We start from the raw sequence: 21,373 nt of genomic DNA, 5'->3' as shown, positions 1-21,373 counted from the left end.
GAGTGAAGTGTTTGACGACCCCAACCGAGTGGCTACAGCGGAGGCGACTTTATAAGCACTACATCAGGGCAAACGCTCGGTAGCTGAATATGCCTTGGAATTCAGGAGGTGGGTAATTGACACTAAATGGAATGACGCTGCTAAGCTTACAATCTTCAGAAATGGACTTTCTGGGACAATAAAGGATGAGTTGGCACGTGCTGAAGCCCCCACTGAGGTGGATAAATTCGTGCAACACTGTATCCGGATTGACACTAGATTGGCTGAATGTAAACAGGAGAGATGGGGCTCCTTTTGGTTCCGTAATAATAACAGCTATACTTCTGTTTCAGCTCCAACTACCAGAGACTCCCAGGAGAAAGGGTACCAGGAATCCGGAGTAGAGCTGATGCAAGTGGACAGCATGCAGAGACGTGAAAATGCTGAAAGAAGGGAACGTAGGCTTCGAGAGAACCAATGTTTCTATTGCGGGAAAAATGATCACTTCCTCATTAATTGTCCCCACCAGGGGCGCAAAACTGTTGCCGCGGTAGTCAAACCAGAGTTTTCAGATGAGGAATGTGTGTGCTCTGAACATGTTTCACCTGTGGTTGCAGTTACCCGCTCCATCGCACCTGGTATAGGGAAGGAGAACAAAGATTTCCACTGTATTATTTCTGTGAAGTTCCTAGCCAACTCCCAGTGGATATCCACACAAGCTATGGTCCATTCTGGAGCTAATGGTAACTTTATGGACATTGACTTTGCCAGAAAACATGGCGTGGAACTGCAAAAAAGGCGGTCCCCTATCGTTATGGAAACTGTGGATGGATCTCCACTGAGCTCAGGGCCGGTGGATCATGAGACTGAACCCCTAGAGATGGTCATGGAGCTTAATCACCATGAGGTCCTGTCTTTCCTTCTAATTACATCTCCACACTTCCCTATTATTTTGGGATTGCCATGGCTGCGTACACAGAACCCTATAATTGATTGGGAGACTAAGAAAATATCCTTCTTTACAACAGGAGTGTTTTTCAGAACAACCCCAGAGCAAGCCAGAGGGGGAGCTCCAATCCACTACAGGATTACCAGCCATATATGCAGAATTCGCTGATGTCTGCGATAAGAAGAATGCTGACAAACTCCCGCCACACCGCGATTATGACTGTCCGGTGGAGTTGTTACCAGGTGCGGCTATACCTTTTGGAACCATCTATCCTTTAGCCAAACCAGAACTGAAGTCTCTCAAGGAATACATTGATGAGAATTTGGCAAAGGGATTTATTCGTCCATCTTCATCACCAGCAGGCGCACCCATATTTTTTGTTAAAAAGAAGGATGGTTCCCTTAGACCAGGGGTCCTCAAACTTTTTAAATAGGGGGCCGGAGGCAGAGCAAACCCACAGACATCGGGAGCGGTGCCCTCCAATAGGTAAAGTGAAGTGTGCTCCATGGCCTGGCCCGAGCTCCCCAGGAGCTTCATTATAAATGCACGCCTGCCGGCGTTGTCGGCTGGGCCAGACAGAAGTGCTTGGCGGGCCGCATGTGGCCCTCGGGCCGCAGTTTGAGGACCCCTGCCTTAGACCATGCATCGACTACAGGAGCTGAATAAAATTACCATTAAGAACTGTTATCCCCTCCCATTGATTCCTGAGTTGCTGGAGAGAGTCCATCAGGCAAAAGTATTCACAAAGCTAGACCTCCGAGGAGCCTATAATCTTATTCGTATTAGACCAGGGGATGAATGGAAGACAGCGTTTAGATCACGATATGGGCATTTTGAATACATGGCCTTCCCCTTTGGTCTTTGACAAAGTGTTGGAAGGTTGCCAGTGCATTACAATGACCTTTTCAGAGATTTACTAGACTTATTTGTTGTCATCTACCTTGATGATATTCTAATTTTTTCCAACACGTTAGAAGAACATCAAAATCACGTGAAGACCGTGCTGAAACGTTTGAGGGACAACCAACTCTGCATCAAGCTGGAGAAGTGCGAATTCCATCAAAGGGAAATACAGTTTCTGGGTTATGTAATCTCTCCTTCAGAACTATGCATGGACACTAGTAAAGTTCAAGCAATCATGGACTGGCCCATTCCCAAAAATGTGAAGGAGGTGCAACGTTTTGTGGGATTTGCCAATTTTTATAGACGTTTTATCAAACATAATAGATAATTGCACCAATTACCCGATTAACAAAGAAGGGAGCAGCCTTCGTCTGGTCCACACAGGCACAAGAAGCTTTCTCTCAGCTAAAGACAAAATTTACAACAGCTCCCATACTGATACATCCTGATCCGGAACGTGCATTCATTGTCGAAGTGGATGCCTCGGATTGTGCAATTGGAGCCATTTTGTCACAAAGAGTTGGGGAAAAAGACATGCTACACCCTTGTGCCTACTTCTCAAGACGCCTGACCTCATCAGAAAAGAATTATGATGTAGGAAACAAGGAGCTCCTAGCGATCGTAGCCGCTTTCAAAGAATGGAGACATCATTTACAGGGCGCAACACAGCAAATAGTGGTCTTAACTGACCATCGCAATTTAGAATTTGTCAGATCTGCCAAATGTCTGTGTCCCCGTCAAGCCCGATGGATCTTGTTCCTGAATCAGTTTAATTTCTTAATTTCCTACAGGCCTGGTTCTCGGAATGGTAAGGCCGACGCCTTATCTAGAATGTTTTCCACTGAATCCTCTCCTGCAGAGCCACCAAAGACTATCCTCCCTGAATCAAGATTCTTTGGGGTGATCCATAACACAGACCTGCTGGGGAAGCTAAGAGAAGCCTATACAAGTGACCCAGTCTTGGCACATCCCCCCAATGATTTATCTTTAGTCTTCAAGAACAAGGTGTGGATCCATGAGGACCGTCTCTATGTTCCTGAAGCAGTACGACTAGAAGTCTTAAAACTAATTCACGACTCCATAATAGGGGATCATAAGGGAGTTCAGAAGACACAAGAATTCCTATCCCGCTTCTTTTGGTGGCCTGATCATCTCAAGGATGTGAAGAAATATGTGACATCTTGCAGTACCTGTGCAATGAATAAGATTCCACGCTCTTCACCTATGGGGTTGTTGCAGCCCTTGCCAATTCCATCTCGCCCCTGGGGATCAATTTCTATGGACTTTATCGTAGATCTGCCAGTTTCGAAGGGGAAGAATACCATTCTGGTGGTGGTGGATTGTCTCACTAAAGCTGCACATTTTGTCCCTTGTTCTGGATTACCTTCAGCTGAGGAGACAGCTGATCTTGTGATTCACAATATTTTTCGGCTTCATGGAGTGCCCGATGAGGTTGTTTCAGATCGTGGAGTACAATTTACCTCAAGATTCTGGCTAAGTTTTTGTACAGCATTAAATATCGATATTAATCTATCATCAGCCTTCCACCCTAAGTCTAATGGACAAACAGAGCGCACCAATCAGACCTTGGAACAATACCTACGATGTTATACATGTCATCTGCAGGACGATTGGTTCGACTTACTTCCTGTGGCAGAATTCTCATACAACAACTCACAACACGCATCAACGAAACAAACTCCATTTTTTGCAAATCTAGGTTACCACCCCAATATTCTTCCTAACTTTCCGATAGAAACCTTCATTCCTGCAGTCACTGATAGAATCCAAGCATTACAGCAAAATCTCAAGATGTTAAAAGAGACTCTGAAACTGGCTCAAGAGAAGTATAAGAAGACAGCTGATAGATTACGCAGACCTTCACCGACCTTCCAGATAGGGGATGAAGTTTGGCTGTCTACTAAAAACTTAAAGCTCAATGTACCGTCAGTAAAACTAGGACAGAAGTTTATCGGTCCTTTTAAGATAACAGCACAAGTAGGCTCTGTGGCTTTCCGTCTCCAACTCCCCAAGACAATGAAGATACATCCAGTATTTCATGTTGCACTATTGAAACCAGTTGTTCCTAATCCTTTTCCAGGTCGTCTGTTGCCTCCTCCGGGTCCCATTAAAGTTGCTGGAGAAGAACACTACGTGGTTGAGAGAATCCTGGATTCTAGGATCTTCAGAAACCGTCTGCAATATTTAATACAGTGGCAGGGATATGGTCCTTCAGAAAATTCATGGGAGCCCATCAGCAACATCAATGCTCCTCATTTGATTAGAGAATTCCACCGAAGATATCCAGACAAGCCAGGTCAAACAGCGTCCAGAGGCCACTGTTAAAGGAGGGAGTAATGTCAGAATCTGTGTGTTAGAACCTGTGTTTCATCATCATGTGAAGATACTGTTCCAAGGATCTCCACTAGTGGCCGCTATTCAAGTGTCATTACTACTCCCACCACTGGAGGCTGCTGTTCCCTGACTCTTGCCCACAATTAATATGGCGAGTATTGTCTCATGACCATGGCCATCTTGTTTCCTGTTTGCGGCCATCTTGTTCCCTGTTTAGCCCTATATATACCCAGAGCATATTATAAACAATGCTTGAGTATTGTGTTTGTTCCCAGTCCTCTAGCTCTGAGGTATTCTTGCTCAGTATACCTTGGCTTCTCCTGCTTACCCGCTCCGTGTACCGACTCCTGGCTTCCTCTGACTATCCGCTCTGTGTACCGACTCCTGGCTTCCTCCGACTACCCGTCCTGTGTACCGATCTCTGGCTATTCATTGACTAAGTCTCCTACTCCGCGGCATCTGCCGTCCTTCCTGGCTATCGGATTCCAGCTGTATCACCAGTAGCGTAACAGTAGCTCTGGCTGTAGGTTTAGGGTCATTGTATTGCTGGAACGTGAATCTTCTTCCCAGTCTCGAGTCTTTGGCAGCTTCCAACACGTTTTCTTCCAGGATTGCCCTGTATTTAGCTCCATCCGTCTTCCCGTGAACTCTAACCAGCTTCAATGTCCCTGCTGGAGAAAAGCCTCCCCACAGCATGATGCTGCCACCATGTGTCACAGTGGGGATGGTGTGTTCAAGGGGTTTAGCAGCGTCACATTTCCTCCACAAATAGCACTTTGCATTTAGGTTATAACGTTCACCTTTGTACTCATCTAATCACCTTCTTCCACATGTTTGCTGTGCCCCCCATATGGCTTGTGACAAACTGCATACGGCACTTCTTATGTCTTTCTTTCAACAATGGTTTTCTTCTTGCCACTCTTCCATGAAGGTCAGATTTGTGGAGCACATGACTTATAGTTGTCCTGTGAACAGAGTCTCCCATCTGAGCTGTGGATTTCTGCAGCTCCTCCAGAGTGACCATGGGCCTCTTGGCTGCTTCTCTGACCAATGCTCTCCTTGCTCGATTTGCTAGTTTAAAGGGGTATTCCCATGTCGCATACTCACCAGCCTTTGCTGCTGTAAAATCTTCTTTCTTCCTGGCTTCTTGCATCATTTGGTGGGCGGGGTTTCACATGCAACCTGCCGTTTAGCTCCGCCCCCAAATCCTCATGTAGCTCCGCCCACCCATATTGGACTATGAAGTACAGGCAGCAGCAATTCCATTCTGTGTTACATACAGAGACTCCCTGTCTCTGCCATAATGAACACAATTGAATTAGCTAGCCTAATAACTGGGAGAACAGAAGAAATGAAAGCAGCTCCTCTCCCCTATCTGAGAGCAGGAAGCTAGGTCACGTGGTGTAGACACAGGAATAGCTAGATACACAGGCTCGCTCCCTGCACTTAGCCCCTCCTCCCTCCCCCCTGAGAGCAGCAGATACATCACTTGACTTTTGAGCAGATAAGTCAGGGGTGTGGCCACAATGAATTGAATAAAGTAAGATAGTGGCCAAACAAAGCAGTTTTGCTGAAGCAGTGTATTTAGAAAAAGTCTTACATCCACATTAACAAGCAGTATAGATAGGATCTTTGTGATGGGACAACCCCTTTAAGTGGACGACCATGTCTTGGTAGGTTTGCAGTTGTAGAATACTTTTTCCATTTTTGGATGATGGATTGAACAGTGCTCATTGAGATGCTGTAAGCTTGAGATATGCTTTTATAACCTAACCCTGCTTTTAATTTCTTGACAACTTTGTCTCTGACCTGCCTGGTAAGTTCCTTGGTCTTCATGATGCTGTTGGTTCACTAGCGATCTCTAACAAATCACTGAGACCTTCACAGAACTGGTGTATTTATACTGAGACTAAATTACACACAGTTGGACTTTATTAACTAATTAAGTGACTTCTAAAGGTAATTGATTGCACTAGATTTTATTTAGGGGTATCGGAATACAGGGGGCTGAATACTTTTGCATATCACACTTTTCAGATTCGTATTTGACTAAAATTTTGAAAACTATGTATCATTTTCCTAACAATTGCATATATCTGAGGTTTGCCATTGTACAAGCATAGAATACTACAGTATATGTATTCCTACAGTCTTTCCTGTCCTCCTTCAGGTGAATGGGGGCTATGGATAGGTTTGATGTATACAATGGGAAATATTACCCTTAGATAAAATGTAATTGACAACAGGAGCAGGAAAATGTCAACATGATGATCAAAGTGCACGTAAAAATCTAGTACAAGGCTTTAGACCTTGATGATGTTGAATAATGCCATAAGGGACGTGACTAAAAGAAGCTGTAAAATGTGTTGGAAAATATTTTTGGTGTATACCAGGTAGGAGGTGACAGTAAAAATATGCTCCAAATATGTCGTGCCAAATGCATTGTTTTAATAAATTTGCCACAACTTACATTACATTTTCCACTGACACATAAATGCCTGCAACTCAGTGTGTATTTTCACCATGTAAATGCCATGATTTTGTTGTGGTATTTTACATTAACTGCAAAGTGGATGGGATTCTAGCTAATCCCATCCACACATTACAGAAAAATAGCTGCAGTGGACACGCTGCGATCTCAAAAACTGTCTCAATTTTGTCAATACCTACAGAAACACTGGTGGTTTCCCAATATAGATATAATGAAGGCAGAAACTCTGCAGACTTAGGGTGCATTCAGACTACGTAACGCCGGGCGTGTATGAGAGCCGTACACGCCGGCATTACGGCAGACTGCCGAACACTTCCCATTCACTTCAATGGGAGCGCTCGTAAACGCCGCTGTTACGAGCGCTCCCATTGAAGTGAATGGGAAGTGTTCGGCAGTCTGCCGTAATGCCGGCGTGTACGGCTCTCATACACGCCCGGCGTTACGTAGTCTGAATGCACCCTTACTGTGAAAAGTTCTGCGGGAAAATTCACAATGCATTTCTGCTGTGTTTTTTTCCTGTGGCTCGCTACATGGAGCTTTAGCAAAACCACAAATTTTGTATTTTTTATGAGCAGTAGTAATATTTATAGCACAGACATTAATGCAAGTAAAAATCTCTTGTGTGTTAGTATCCTTATGATAAACCTCCATCCATACCTCTTGTTATATACCATCAGGGCCTGTACACTTTGATGCAGTTTGGTCAAGAAGAGAAATGAGAAACACGTGGGAAAAAGACTTTGCATCAGCAGTCATTGCACCTGTGTTGAAGGTAAAAGACTTTATATTAGAGAATGAACCCATACAATAATATATTGCAAGCCACATACAGTAAAAGATGAAACAGATGGTAAGGAGTCCAAGCTCCTCTGTTGTACGATAACCGTGTGCTTATAGGAACACTGCTGTCACTAATGTAATGGGTTTCCCAACCTAGGACATCGCCAAGACTTGACTATTGTCTAACGTACCATAGACGTGTATGGAGAGAGCCAAGCATGCACTTACGGCAGCCATGAGATGGCTTTTAAGGCTACAATGGCTGTTTTAACTGATATAGAGACTCCAGAAGGACTGGACCCCTCTATTAAAGAGGTTATAATATTTGGATAGGCCATCAATATCAGAAAGGGTATCATTTGTTTGGAGAGGACACTGCATTCGTACAAGTGTTGTAGCCTCTTCACCACTCACCAAACATAGTGCACTACATTGGATAGCATCTGTGCTTGGCATTGCAGCCTTCCCTTTAATAGGACTGAGCTGCACAGAAATGCAAATGTGATATCACATGACCTGTAAATCAGAAGTGATAGCAGTGTGAAAAGGACAACCTAGTTTTAGCAAGCAAAAATGTTTCTTTTATCAATATTCTGCAGCTACTTGAGTAATGTATCTGAAGGATGTAAGTATCTTTGTCCCTTTATTTTTTTGTCTTTGCACATCTAATGAAAGATTTCATCTTCTGTTCTTGCAGAATCTAGATAAGGATCTTAAGACTGTGAACAATTACATCAGCAAAGATGAGAGAATAAGCTCAAACCCCATAGTAAGGATTGTGTACGGTGACCCACTGAATAGTGGAGAAAAACTGCAATTGCCACGACACAATCATGTCCATTGTTCTAAAATCTGGAGCTGCAGAGAACGGATCTCCATAGAGTATGTGATGCATATCATTCAGCAGAAAGATGAGAAGGACGCTCTGCCACTATTATGGAAGTTCTTGGAGAAGGTAAGCCCATGTCAATGCACTTATTGTGGAAGATATGTCATTCTTAGGCTAGCTGCACATAACTAAGATTCACTCATGAAACTCCGTGTGTTAGCCGGATTTAACACCATGAACTTCATACTGGGAGCGGGACTGTTAGCAGTGCAGTTATCTATGATACTAGGAGACCCTGTCTCCCAGTGATATACTGTCGCATACTGTAATTGGTATGGGACAGTATGTTGCTGGGAGGTAGGGACTCCTACCAACAAAGATAACTATGCTAGGAGTCTCACTACCTGCATGAAATTCAAGACGGTTTTACACATCCATGTATGAGATGTATTTACCCACCCGAACAAGTGGACTGAACTCAACATATTAGCCAATACATAGATTGTCTTTTTCCAGTCTAAACATAGCTCTGTGAACCCAGCCCATACTGCTTTGTTTATTTTAGATTCATTGCCAATTATTAATGAGCACAAATATATATATATATATATAAATATATATATACATATATATATATATATATATATATATATATATATATATATTAATGCCAACTTTAGCTTTTAAATAGAATCACAAGCATTGATGGCATTATAATCAATGGCCCATCCATGAGGCTGGCTGGAAAAACAGTGGAGAGTGGCGAGTGCCGACAGACAAAAGGGGAAATGTATCCAATGATTTGCTGCAAGTGATTCTATGGCATTAAATATTCTCAGGTTATGGCACACAACAGATTTATTGCAATAATTTACTATTCTTTACTCCTCTCACCACTTTTTTGCTGAGAAAAGTAGGGGTGCTTAAGAGGAGTGTTTGAGGTAACAAATTTTAAGGCAGAAAATGATAGACAAGCCGGGCAAACAGCCCATAACCACATCTGTTACCTCCGGGGCACCTCTCTGAAGCATTATACCACAGCCCATTCTATTTCATAGGCCACTTGTAATAACCTCCTACCAAAGTGTCTTATTGCTTTTATAGCGCAGCTGCCACTGGGTTCTAGGGATACATATATAGAGTTTTCCCTTCTCACACATTTATGGCCTATCCTCAATGCAAGGGCTCCTGAGCAGACAGCTGTCGCTAGGTTTGGAACTCCCATAGATATGACTGGCGATAGCTGCACATGAATGGCCACTTTTCCAATATTAGCAGTCGCTGAGGTCGGACCCACATCTATTGCACATTTATGGTATATATTATATTATGAGTGTGCCATAAATGTGCAAGGTCAGAATCTCCCTTTAACACGTAAAATACACTGACACTCAACTTTTTCAATGGGTTTTGTTGCGTTAAATAATAATAATTTGCCGCAGTGTTATCATTTATCAGTGTCAGGTTAAAGCTTGTTACATCCTTCCACTGAGTGCGGTCTGTGATGTAATAGTACAATGTAGCGATGTAGTAGACACAAGAAGCCATGCCTGCTGCATTACCGCCAGATTTCAGGTATACAATCGGGATTAGGTTATGACTCCCAGAGATCTCACTTATCCCTTAGATGCCAGATCACTACTGATCACATCACCTAACTGGCTAGCCAAGGAGTGAGTCCCTTTTCTTGCCACTTGGCTCCTCCCAGAAACAGGACATCAATCTATCCTATGTTCCAGTCCCTTGTGTAACAAGTTAAAAATAAAATTGAGCTGGCACTTCATGGCTGTTAGAAGCTAGGGCCTGCTATTTAAAGCCATGGTAATTAAATGGTTAACAGCTAGAATTGGTGCGGACACCATTTGCAGCTTTTAACAGCAGTTGTTGTCAATATAATTTTTCTGATAACCACTCCTGACCTCTCTCCACATGTTGACAAAAAGGTTAAAGAGGACCTTTCACCACCTACTCCCACTTGTTGCTTCCTTCGATAGATTCCACTCCACTGATTCCTGAGTAGTTGGATTTCTCTCTCTAGTCCTCACCATTCCTGAGTAATCAGTGTAGTTAGGCTTTCTACTGTCAGGTAGGCAGTCCTCAGCTGACGAAGATCAACAAAGACCACCCACATGAGTGTAGACAACACAATTTAGCTGAACAGAAATGACTGTTCAGAAACGCTGGGGACTACAGAAAGATTTCGCACTACACCAGAATCAGCGGAGCAGCAGCTATCGACACCCCATAGCTAACTTTTTTCCTAAACTAAGATAGCCCAGTTTGGATATTCCATTTCCATTTCTTATTATTGCTCAAGGTCTGTTATTTCTTTCTTGTGCCCTGGTGTCCAAACCTGTACACAACATTGTATATAAAGTGGCGATCACTACACATCACTTTTGCTTTTTGTATTATATAAGCAGCACTGTAACATATAACATAACATAATCCAACACCAAATGTTTTATAGGAAGCTGAACTAAAAATGGTGAAGTTCCTGCCAGGAATCCTGAGTCTTCAAAAGGAGCTGGTAAAAAGGTTCCAGAACTGCAGAGAACTTGTGCGTGGAACTATATCAGACTTCTTATGCTCCATACCAACTGGTAAGTTTCATCTGTGTGTACTAAGAAGTGCAGATCCACCAATACACGTGCAGAACGTTTATCACTTACATTGCAATGGATCTCTCAGCTCTGCAGTCTTCTTTTGTAAGATTTTGCATTCATCCTTAGGCTAATAATTCTGAACAGTTTAGAGTAGGTTCACACTATCACTACTTAATGTCCGTTGCTCTCATCCACCATAGGATGAGAGTAATAGACATTAAACGACAGTTGCAGGTGTCTGTCTGCAATCACTTACAACTAAAATACATGACAGAAGCATGCAGAGAGTATTTGTCGTGTTGTATTTGCAGTCAATGGTAATAGATGCAGACAGGGGTGGGCTCCATCTGAGTCCGTTCCTCTTCTACCATTACTGTCCAATGTTCTCATCCTGTGACAGATGACAGCAACAGACTGTAATAATGGTAGTGTGAACATGCCTGACTCAAACTTGGTGTTGTGACATTCCTCTCTTACTTCTCCTGGAAATGGGTAAAAAAATGCAAATCTATTCTCCAGGATGTAATTAGGAGAACAGTGCCTCTGTACGCCGCCCTCTAGAGGGCAGCATCCTTAACATCATGCATGACTCAGTTAAAAAGTCTATTTAATCATGATACGGATTCAATTGCCAAATTAGTATTTCTATTCCAAAAGGAACAGATTCCCAGCTATGGACAGCGCTGTTTCGGCCTATTGGGCCATCCTCAGCATAGCGTAGGGATACTGATTTGGCAGAGTGAGAGACTATAGACCAGGGTCAGGGGATAATCATACACATCAGAGAGAGTGTGTGCCTACATAAGCCGTACAGAGACTTACAAGTCATTCCTGCTCCGCCAGGGATTCTGGGTAAAAAATATGCAAATCTATTCTCCAGGATGTAATTAGGACAACAGTGCACTCTGTACGCCGCCCTATAGAGGGCAGCGCTGTCCATAGCTGGGAATCTGTTCCTTTTGGAATAGAAATACTGATTTGGCAATTGAATCTGCATCATGATTAAATAGACTTTTTAACTGAGTCATGCATGATGTTAAGGATGCTGCCCTCTAGAGGGCGGCGTACAGAGTGCACTCTGTTCTCCTAATTACATCCTAGAGAATAGATTTGCATATTTTTTACCCAGAATCCCTGGCGGAGCAGGAATGACTTGTAAGTCTCCGTACTGCCTATGTAGGCACACACTCTCCCTGATGTGTATGATTTTCTCCTGGAAATGTATGTTTAACATCCTAAGGGGACCCTGTGTATGGGAAGAGTTAAAGGGAATCTGTCATCTGGTTTGGAACCAGTAAACCATCAGCAAGCTTTTAAGCAGCTGGGATATAGAGTTCCAATCCTATGAAACACAAAGCCATTGGTCACCGATTTGTACGGACTCTGGCGCATGCGCATTCTGCACTGTGAAGCCAAAGTAACTACACCTCACACAACTGCAAATCTGCCCAGTGTGCAAAACAAGTGCACTAAAGCAGGCTGTAATGACCTCAAATTCACTGTGTGCAATGTGTGTGTGCTGGAGTCCCTCAGCGGAATCATCTCAATGTGCCCAAGCCTCTTCAAACCTTGACTTTTACAGATACTGGCAACTGGTGACTGTATGTTTCATAGGTTTGGGATCCAAAACTCCACTTGTTTCCCAATGGTATAAAACTACCTAACAGGTTCTCTTTAAGGCTGACTGTAATAGTGTGATACTGCACTTCTATTTCCTATTGTTATAAATAGCAAGTACAGGTTAAGCTGATAATTATTAGTATTCCACATGTGGTTACCATGACTTGGGTGCACCGTGTACAGGCTCCCTATTTCACCCAATACTTATTTGACTGCCAGGTATTCCTCCTGACCGCTCTATAAAAATACACACAAACTGAGTTACAATTAAACTCTCGTTGTTTTATTTCATGATACAGCAGGTGCTCGAGATTTAATGAAGAAGAGGATAGAGGAATTTCTCTTAACATGGAATAATTTGCGACTGACCCTTCAAACAGATGGTAAGTGACTTAAGTCAAAAATTTTATGTTAAAAAATGTATGGAAGTCCCCATGGCGCATGTGCATGACCACTGACCAAAGTGAAGGGGATGGGGTCAACCTCCCTCTAAAGGTTTTTATTTTGGTTGCCACTATTTATAAGTACTTGATAAGACTGTCCACTGCACTACAGTCTTATGTTTTCTGTGCAGCCTGGAGAAGTCAGGCACCAATTTGTCATCACAGCAAGCAATGTGCATTATTAAATACAACCTTTCACCACCTCCAACAAGTCCAGCTCTGTACATCATTTAATAGATGCTGCTCCACTGATTCTGGCACAGTTGGAATGTTTGGCAATGCCCTTAAGACATTACAGAGCTTATTCAGGCACCAAAACTAACTTCAATGATTGCTCGGGAATGGTGGGGTCTAGAGAGAAAATTCCATCTGTGCTGGAATCAGTGGAGCAGGTGCTAAGAAGCAGAATTGGTGGAAGTGATTGAAAGTCTACTTTAAGCATGGGAATAAGAATAACCTAGAAAAATATTGTTCAGAGAAGACTTAGTTTTAAGTCTTTATTTAAATTTTATCTTAAAATAATGTTTCCGTTTTCCGTTTTAGGAGAAATAAAGCTACCAAGTGACATGTGCAACAATGCCCTGACCATGGATAGTAAATTCAGCTATCTTCTTCCCCGTCGACAAGGAGATGGTTTATGCGCCACTGCCCTGGTCAGCTACCTCATTACATTGCACAATAGCTTTATATACGCTGTGGAAAAATACACCAAGAATGAGCAGAAGTACGTTCCATCTATATGTCCTGTGTGTGTTATGATGGTGAGCTGAAGCCAAACATTAATATTATTTCACCCTTCTATTCAGGTATTTCATTAGACCCTCAGAAGTAACAAATCTTCATGTCATCAACTATGAAATGGAAAAGGATTTTATCCCCATAGTCCTATCCAATTGCCAGTACACACTGGAGAGCGGGAAGGAGACCCTGCAAGACTTAGACCTTCCAAAGATCCAACAGCAGATCACCAGCCGAGTTTTTCAAGGAAAACCTCTCATCACCATGGTTGTAAGTAGCAGGATAAACATTTATGGGATTATTATCATATATTACCAGGGCTGTGGAGTCACAGTTGAAGATGGGACAAATTTTGGGTGGAGTCAGAGTCTTGGTTGAAAAAAAAAAATTTTTTTTATGAATTTGACCCCGGCCTCAAAATAAAATTAATTATTTTAAATTATGTTCTACAGTTATTGATATTGTTTAATTAAAGAGGACCTTTCATCAGATTGGGCACAGGCAGTTCTATATATTGCTGGAAAGCTGACAGTATGCTGAATTCAGCACACTGTCGGCTTTCCCGATCTGTACCCCGGGTAAAGAGCTATCGGTGCTGGTACCGTAGCGCTTTACAATCATAAGGGCGTTTTTTTTATTCAGCAAAATGTTAGAGAGAACCTGTAGAATGGGAGTAGTGGTAGTTGAAGAACTTGCCACGATGGCTATGAATCTCAACTAAATTCAAGTGGCTAGTGCAGAGCTGAAGTAACCTGCAGAGTACCTTATGGTCGTGGTAGTCTTCCCCAGTGCAATTGTTATTGGTCTTCAGCCTTCCTGATCCAGGTGGAATCTGGAAAGGCCCTTGATAGATACAGGCAAGATACAGATGGATATAGGTAACGAATGAGAAAACAAGGTTACTGGTGAAACAGGATTTAAGTTTACCGAAGAATACTGCAAATGGCAACCAATTGCTTCTACGAAGATGGAGGTGCAGATCGTATACAGTAGTTCCACTATGGGGCAAGTCCGATGATGATTTATCCGTCTGTCTGTGTCAAGTATATTATATGTACCAATTTCTCATTCACTGTTTTCCCAGAATTTATTTGTCACTCCTATGGCACAACATAGTCTAATCTGACTTCAGACTCCACAGAAATGGCACTAATGACTAAAATGTGTCTTGATTATTATCAGCTTTTTCTTGTCTCAGGGCTGGAGCCCAGATAGGATAGGGTGCTGGTCTACCTGGACCATCAGCTTCCATCCCATATGGAGAAGACCATAAAGAGATAATATAATAGTTACAGATACAAAATTGTTTACACACTGCAGATAAATCTCACAATGTACCCAGTGTTTAGTGGTCTCCACTGCCGAAATTATTTGTCTGTATAATACAGGACAGGACAGTCCTCCAGAACAAGGGACACTCTTTCTGGACTATGTCAGCTCAAAACTCCCCAATAGACTATATTAAAATGGGTTTTCTAAACTGGACAACACTTCAATGAATCTGAACTTCTGCATTATTTTGTACAAATAAAATATTTCTCACGTTTTTTCCATATTTCCCATATTGTAGGGTCTACCAACAATTCTATCTACACAGGATCGGAACTATGAAAACCTCTTCTCAGATATACGCAAAAAGCTTCAACAGGTAAAGTATGAAAACTTGTCAAGAGTAAAATAATGAAAAGAGTCAGAAATTAATTGAAAGTAATACAATTCTTCTAAAATTGTGTCTGTTTTATAGATCCCATTACCAAACTCAGCAATAGATTTTATAAGCAAAGACCTGAATACCTTCAGTGATGTCTGTGAGGCCATGAACATTGTGGATGTCATGCTGGGATTCCTATCAATGTCTGGAGGAGATCCAGAACTTCCCATTACAAAGTACATAGAGGATGTCTTACAAATGAAAGACCAGAGCAGTGATCATGTCCTTGAGGTAGGTTGTAGACACGTAATACACAGAAATATACCGTATTGTGAATTAAGTGACAAGGAGTCCTGTGTATGTACACATATAAATACATAGTATGAACATGTCCTTAGTATTGTCATACCTACAGATCTCATAGTAACACACAGGCACCCTGCTTAAAGGGAATGTATAATCAATTTTTTAATAAACCAAATGAAATATCACTTTTTATAATATTACTTTTATTTTCTGGTTTGTAGATTTTTTTTTTCCAGTCTATTTTCTGTACAGGATTATAGAGGCTGCCATCTTGCCTGAGCTTCTCCTGTGCTGTAACATCATTTTAGTGATATGATTGTTAACATAGTCATGGCTATAGGCAGCATTAGACTCGCTTAAAAATACGTTTGATTTCTGGCGACACATCACCTTTAAAAAATCTACAGTAACAAATATGTTCACTTACATTTAGCAATTTTTGTCAAGGAAGAAGTCTTAAAGAAGACTTTTCACTACCTCCACCAATTCTAGTTCTTAGCATCTGTTAATAGGCGCTGATCCACTGATTCCAGCACAATTGGAATTTTTTTCTCTAGCTCCCACCATTCCTGAGCAACAAGTGCAGTTAGTTTTGGTGACTGATGTACTGTAATGTCAGGTGGGTGGTGTCAGGCAAGGGGCGAGATTCAGAGCTTCAATCAGAGGCAGCCAGTGTCAGCACTTAGAATCACACCCCTTGTCTGCTCCTGTCTGACACCGCCCTCCTGACAGTACAGAGACTAAATAGTATATCAGGCACCAAATCTAACAGCACTGATTGCTCGGGAATGGTGGGGGCAAGAGAAAAAATTCCAACTTCGCCAGAGTAGTGACTATTAAATAATGTAAAGAGCTGGACTTGTTGGAAGTCAAAGGTCCTTTTTTAAGCTGACACCACAAGGGTGAACATTCCCTTTAATCCCCTGGGGAGGCAGCCCAATTCGGACTTCAAGATTTCGCAATTGTGTTGGTTTTGCATTTCAAAACTTTTTCCACAGACATATCTGTATCAGGCATATGTTGTACTTCATATTAGCTTCATTTTAGTGTACATAGAATGTATAACTTTCATAAATTTCTTGAGGGAACGGGATAAAAAGAAATCACAGAAATAAATGACATGATGTGACAATTACTGTGATCCCAAATATAGTTTTTAGGTTTTTCTATTGTCTAATTTGTGTTTGTCACTATTGTTTTTACTTTCTTGTTCATGAATCTGCCTGAGGCCTTGTTTTTAGCAAAAAGTATTTGGTGTATTAGATCCGAATGTTGGAAATATGAGAGGCTGCCCTTGTCTGAATTATTTTTTATTCCCTGGAGTAACTCTGTAGTGAGAATGTAACAGATGGAGACATATTTATAGTGGCTGAATTATTATCACCAAAACCTGCAATTGTCTGAATTGTTACAGGCATTGAAACGCTGTTATCTGAAGAACACCATCGCACTCTGGCAGTTACTCAGCACCCTGAAGTCGGCGCATCTTCTACATCTTAAAAGAGTAAGTCTTAACACTACAGTAACAAAGGAGAAAATACTGGGCTACATGAGCGGATATCTCTTACTGCACCAGCAACTTCTCTACTGCTGGGGAAAGTCATTTGGGCTTTTCAATTGGACTGAACCAATGTAAAATTAAACAAAGTGACAAAACTTTTAGATTTGTTGTAATCTTATTATGGTAACAGCTTTATAGACGAGACTGAAAGTTTCTTGGAGTAAATATTAACTTGTGACACATCCTGAAATATGTACAAGAAATCCGTATTGTGGTTAGGAAACAAGAGAGACTTCGATTTTTTGCTACTTTTTATTTTACCGAATTTTTTCTGTGTGGACTTTATAGTTATAAATGGAATTTTCATCTCATTATATTTATAGTTGCAGTGCTGGTTTATGAATTTAACATATAAAAATTGGAATAAACAAGTAATTATGATATAAAAAAAAATTATTCATCATAATGGTTTTGCCGTTAAAGTTCACACGTAAATTACGTGTGGCTTATTTAAAAAAAGCTAGCAGTCTACATAGACCACTATTGTAAAGGGGCTGATTTTGAAGCGAAATCCGCTGTCAAAATCAGCCTCTTTGCCCCCGTGTGAACTACAGTCACAAGTGGCTTTTTTTTTTTTTTCCGCACCAGTCTTGCCACTTTTCGAAACATGGGAGGATCTGGATCAGGCCACCCCCTGCATCATATACATCATCATTATTTCACAAAGGTGGTGGAGATGATGGCAAAATGAACGTAAGGATAGGCCTAATTCAATTTGCACCATCTCGGTGAGGCCATCTTCATCCCTGACAGTAGCTACATAGGAACAGCCTCGAACTGGAACTCTTGGACCTTTAGCCTAGTTGCAGACGGCCATGTGTATTTTGCGGTCAGCAAACTACTAATTGGTGTTCAGTTTCTGTGGACAGAGTGTCTTCAGTGGGTGTTCAGTGTTTCTTCAGCATCAGTGAAGAATGTCCGCAAATAAGTGACAGTGTCTTCAGCATGCCGCCATCAGTATGTGATCCTAGTTTGCGGATCCACCATAAAAAACACAGGAGACATTTAATGATATCCATGGCTTGTCTACAACAGATTTACACTGATCATACACTGAGCACATCAGTGTGCCGTCCTAGGTTTTTAGTCTTCTATGGATGAGTCCACAAAAACTGAACAGAATAGGACATGTTTTATCTGATGCTGTGCAGAATCACCGTTCATACACTGATCAGCAAAAAACCTAGTCGTGTGCATGTACCCATAGAAATCAATAGGTCAGGGGGCCACGCGGCGGCGGCTCAGTGGTTACTGAATAAATCCCATCCCTGCCTAAAAGGGTTATCCAGGACATGAAGAAAAGAATTACTGATCGGTGTGAGATTCAGGTGTCTAACCCCTACCAATCTGATACGGATGACGTATTATCAGGATAGGTGACCAGTATTGATTACCAGACAACCGCTTTATCAAGCAGGGAGACTGGAGGAGGCGCTGGGACCTATGGGTTCTTTAACCAATATATATACTGTACGCCTGCTCTATACTCAGATTGCCTCCTGCAGAGTGCTGAAACCCACAGCCTGTTATGCTACCTATAGCTCCTACTGTTTGCTATTGTGTGGTCTGGACCGGACTTTGCAGTGATGTAGAGAGACTTCCAGAGTGGGTTTCCCTGTAATTGTATGTGGCTTTCAGTATAAGAAACCTTGTTCATTTTAGTATACCTGAGGTGCTGTACTGGACTAACATCCCTAATCCTGTGATTCTCAGGACCCTTTTGTTGATGTTGACCAAGCTTATAAGACACAACTGGAGAAGGAAGGGCGGCAGCAACTCATAGTATTCCTGGAGCAAAATGGAACAAACGTCTTTTTGCTTGAATTACATGAAATGATCACCATAAAACTGAAGAAGCCTCACAGTACTAATGATTTCAGACCCTCCTGGACGTAAGTTACTTAGATAAGGATTAGCTTAGATCAGGGGTGCTCACACTTTGTCAGCATGTGAGCTACTTTATTATATGACCAAGTCAAAAGAGCTACCCACTTCTTGTGGGCGGGCCTGGGCCTGTGGGCAGGGCCAGGCAGAGCGTGAGCGCAGGAGACAGCGGCGTTCTGTGGCCGCCAAGGGATCCCTGTCTGCTTGTTCACAGCGCAGGCTGACAGTTATCTCTGGACACTGGCAGGCTGGGGCTGCGGCAGCCCTGCCTGCCAGTGTCCGTAGATGACTCTCAGCCTGCGCTGTGAACAAGCAGCACCCCGGCCCCCTCCATCCCTAAGAGCGGCCTGCAAGTGTCCGGAGTGCTTGTTCACAGCGCAGGCTGAGAGTCGACTCTCAGCCTGCACTCTGCCCGCACTACAAGCAGGCATGCGCAGTCGGCTCTGCCCAGGCCCGATGCCTGGCAGAGTGAATTAAGAGCCGGAAGACACAGTGGGGAAGCTGCACGGAGAAGACTTCTAAAGGTAGGAGATGAACCAGCGTTGATTGGCCAACTGTATAGCATTCGGCCAATCAATGCTGGTTCTGCATCGAACTTTTCCATTCGAATAGCGAGTGGTACTCGATCGAGTACGAGTATTTCGAATACCGTAGTATTCGATCGAATACTACTCACTCATCTCTAATCCCGACGTAATACAGTGACTTGGGCATGTTAGGGAGCATTCACACGGCGTAACGTCCCGCGAGATTTGGCACGTGTACGCCGCGTGACCCTTTGCGTGCCGTACACGCTCCCATTCATTTCAATGGGAGCGGGGAGCGTATGCGCCGCGCTAGTTTGCGGCCGTGCATTTATTCACGGCCGCAAACTAGCGCGGCGCATACGCTCCCCGCTCCCATTGAAATGAATGGGAGCGTGTACGGCACGCAAAGGGTCACGCGGCGTACACGTGCCAAATCTCGCGGGACGTTACGCCGTGTGAATGCTCCCTTAGATGGCCCCAGGCATGCTTCCCCTGCTTTCCCAGTTGCATTCCAGGATGTTGGCATCATATCCTGGGGTGTCATAGTGGACTTGGTGACCCTACTGAGGCGAGTATTGGTTTCCCCCTAAACAAGTATTTATTCCCCATAGACTATAATGGGGTTCGATGTTCAATCGAATAGTCGAGTATTGAGCGGCTACTCGAATCGAACATTTCACTGTTCGCTCATCTCTAGTAATAGTACATTGTATATCTGCTCCCATTTCATTGTGTTTCATATATAGATTGAACCGTCTGAAATTCTTCCTTGTAGACTACGAGATGTCCTGGGGCCTCTTCTTGATGACAAAAATGTCTCCTTTCCTGAAATGGAAACTGACTTTCCAGAGCAGATCACACTCGCCCATTGCATCGATACATGGAAGGTGGCTGCCTCTAAGAAATGGGATCGTCTGTAAAGTGAAATGACTGCTGCCATGATGTCTCTTAATTCCCAGGACTAAGCGATTGCACTAATGCAATTTTTTTTTTGTGATCATGAAAATTGTACAAGTGAATTGTACAATAATTTTTTTACAAACTGGAAAGATTTACAGATATTATAACAAACAGGGATCCACAAAGAAATGCAGAATCTATATGAATATGAATATATATCCTATAACACATGCTGTACATGATACATATCCCATTCTGCCTTATGAGACAACTAATACAATGACGTGCACCACTTCAGCTTTTAGTAGCATTTCACCATCTCCATACATTTCATAGATCTACATGAAGGAACTCAGATCATGGCTGCGCCTTTTCCATTCATGTAGCTGCTGTCAAAACATTGCTGGTCACTCTTATGAAAAGTTAATTGTTGGCCAAGTGACTTACAGCAAGTGTTATCTAAGATACCTAAGTGGTGTAACCTGTGTACAGTACAAAAACCATTGGATGTAGATTTTAAATGTCACATATGAGTTACACATTTATGATCAAAAACAGCTTGGAAAATCTGAAAGCGCAAAAAAATATTTAGAATTCACTTGGGACCAAGAGAATTCAGGTGAAAATTACAAAACTTAGACATTACCAAACTGACATGGACCTGAACAGAGCAGACTGTACCATGCAACATACCGATCATACTGAACACACCAGACAACTCACAAATCATGCCGAACATCGAACATAACTACTATACAACATGCAAGCTATGATTAACAGATCAGATCATGCCATACAGAATACTGTACAGAGCAGACAATGCCATACAACATACCGACCATGCTGGACAG

At 42.4% G+C, this 21,373-nt stretch overlaps 1 protein-coding gene across 1 annotated transcript in view; it reads left to right on the top strand.

Moving 5' to 3' along the window:
* Positions 1–20,578, top strand: part of LOC142204587 (E3 ubiquitin-protein ligase RNF213-like) — a 170,999-nt gene extending 150,421 nt beyond the window's left edge. The window contains 11 exon segments of the mRNA XM_075275902.1: positions 7,355–7,449; positions 8,155–8,412; positions 10,757–10,889; positions 12,812–12,895; positions 13,499–13,679; positions 13,762–13,963; positions 15,264–15,341; positions 15,438–15,635; positions 17,065–17,154; positions 18,925–19,103; positions 20,398–20,578. Coding sequence (XP_075132003.1) covers positions 7,355–7,449; positions 8,155–8,412; positions 10,757–10,889; positions 12,812–12,895; positions 13,499–13,679; positions 13,762–13,963; positions 15,264–15,341; positions 15,438–15,635; positions 17,065–17,154; positions 18,925–19,103; positions 20,398–20,542 — 1,643 coding nt within the window. The 3' untranslated portion in view covers positions 20,543–20,578.
* Positions 20,579–21,373: the final 795 nt, after the last annotated feature.

This window comes from Leptodactylus fuscus, chromosome 5 (genome assembly GCF_031893055.1).
Source record: "Leptodactylus fuscus isolate aLepFus1 chromosome 5, aLepFus1.hap2, whole genome shotgun sequence".
In the NCBI taxonomy this organism is placed as follows: Eukaryota; Metazoa; Chordata; class Amphibia; order Anura; family Leptodactylidae; genus Leptodactylus; species Leptodactylus fuscus.
This window is presented reverse-complemented; position numbering and strand designations above follow the sequence as displayed.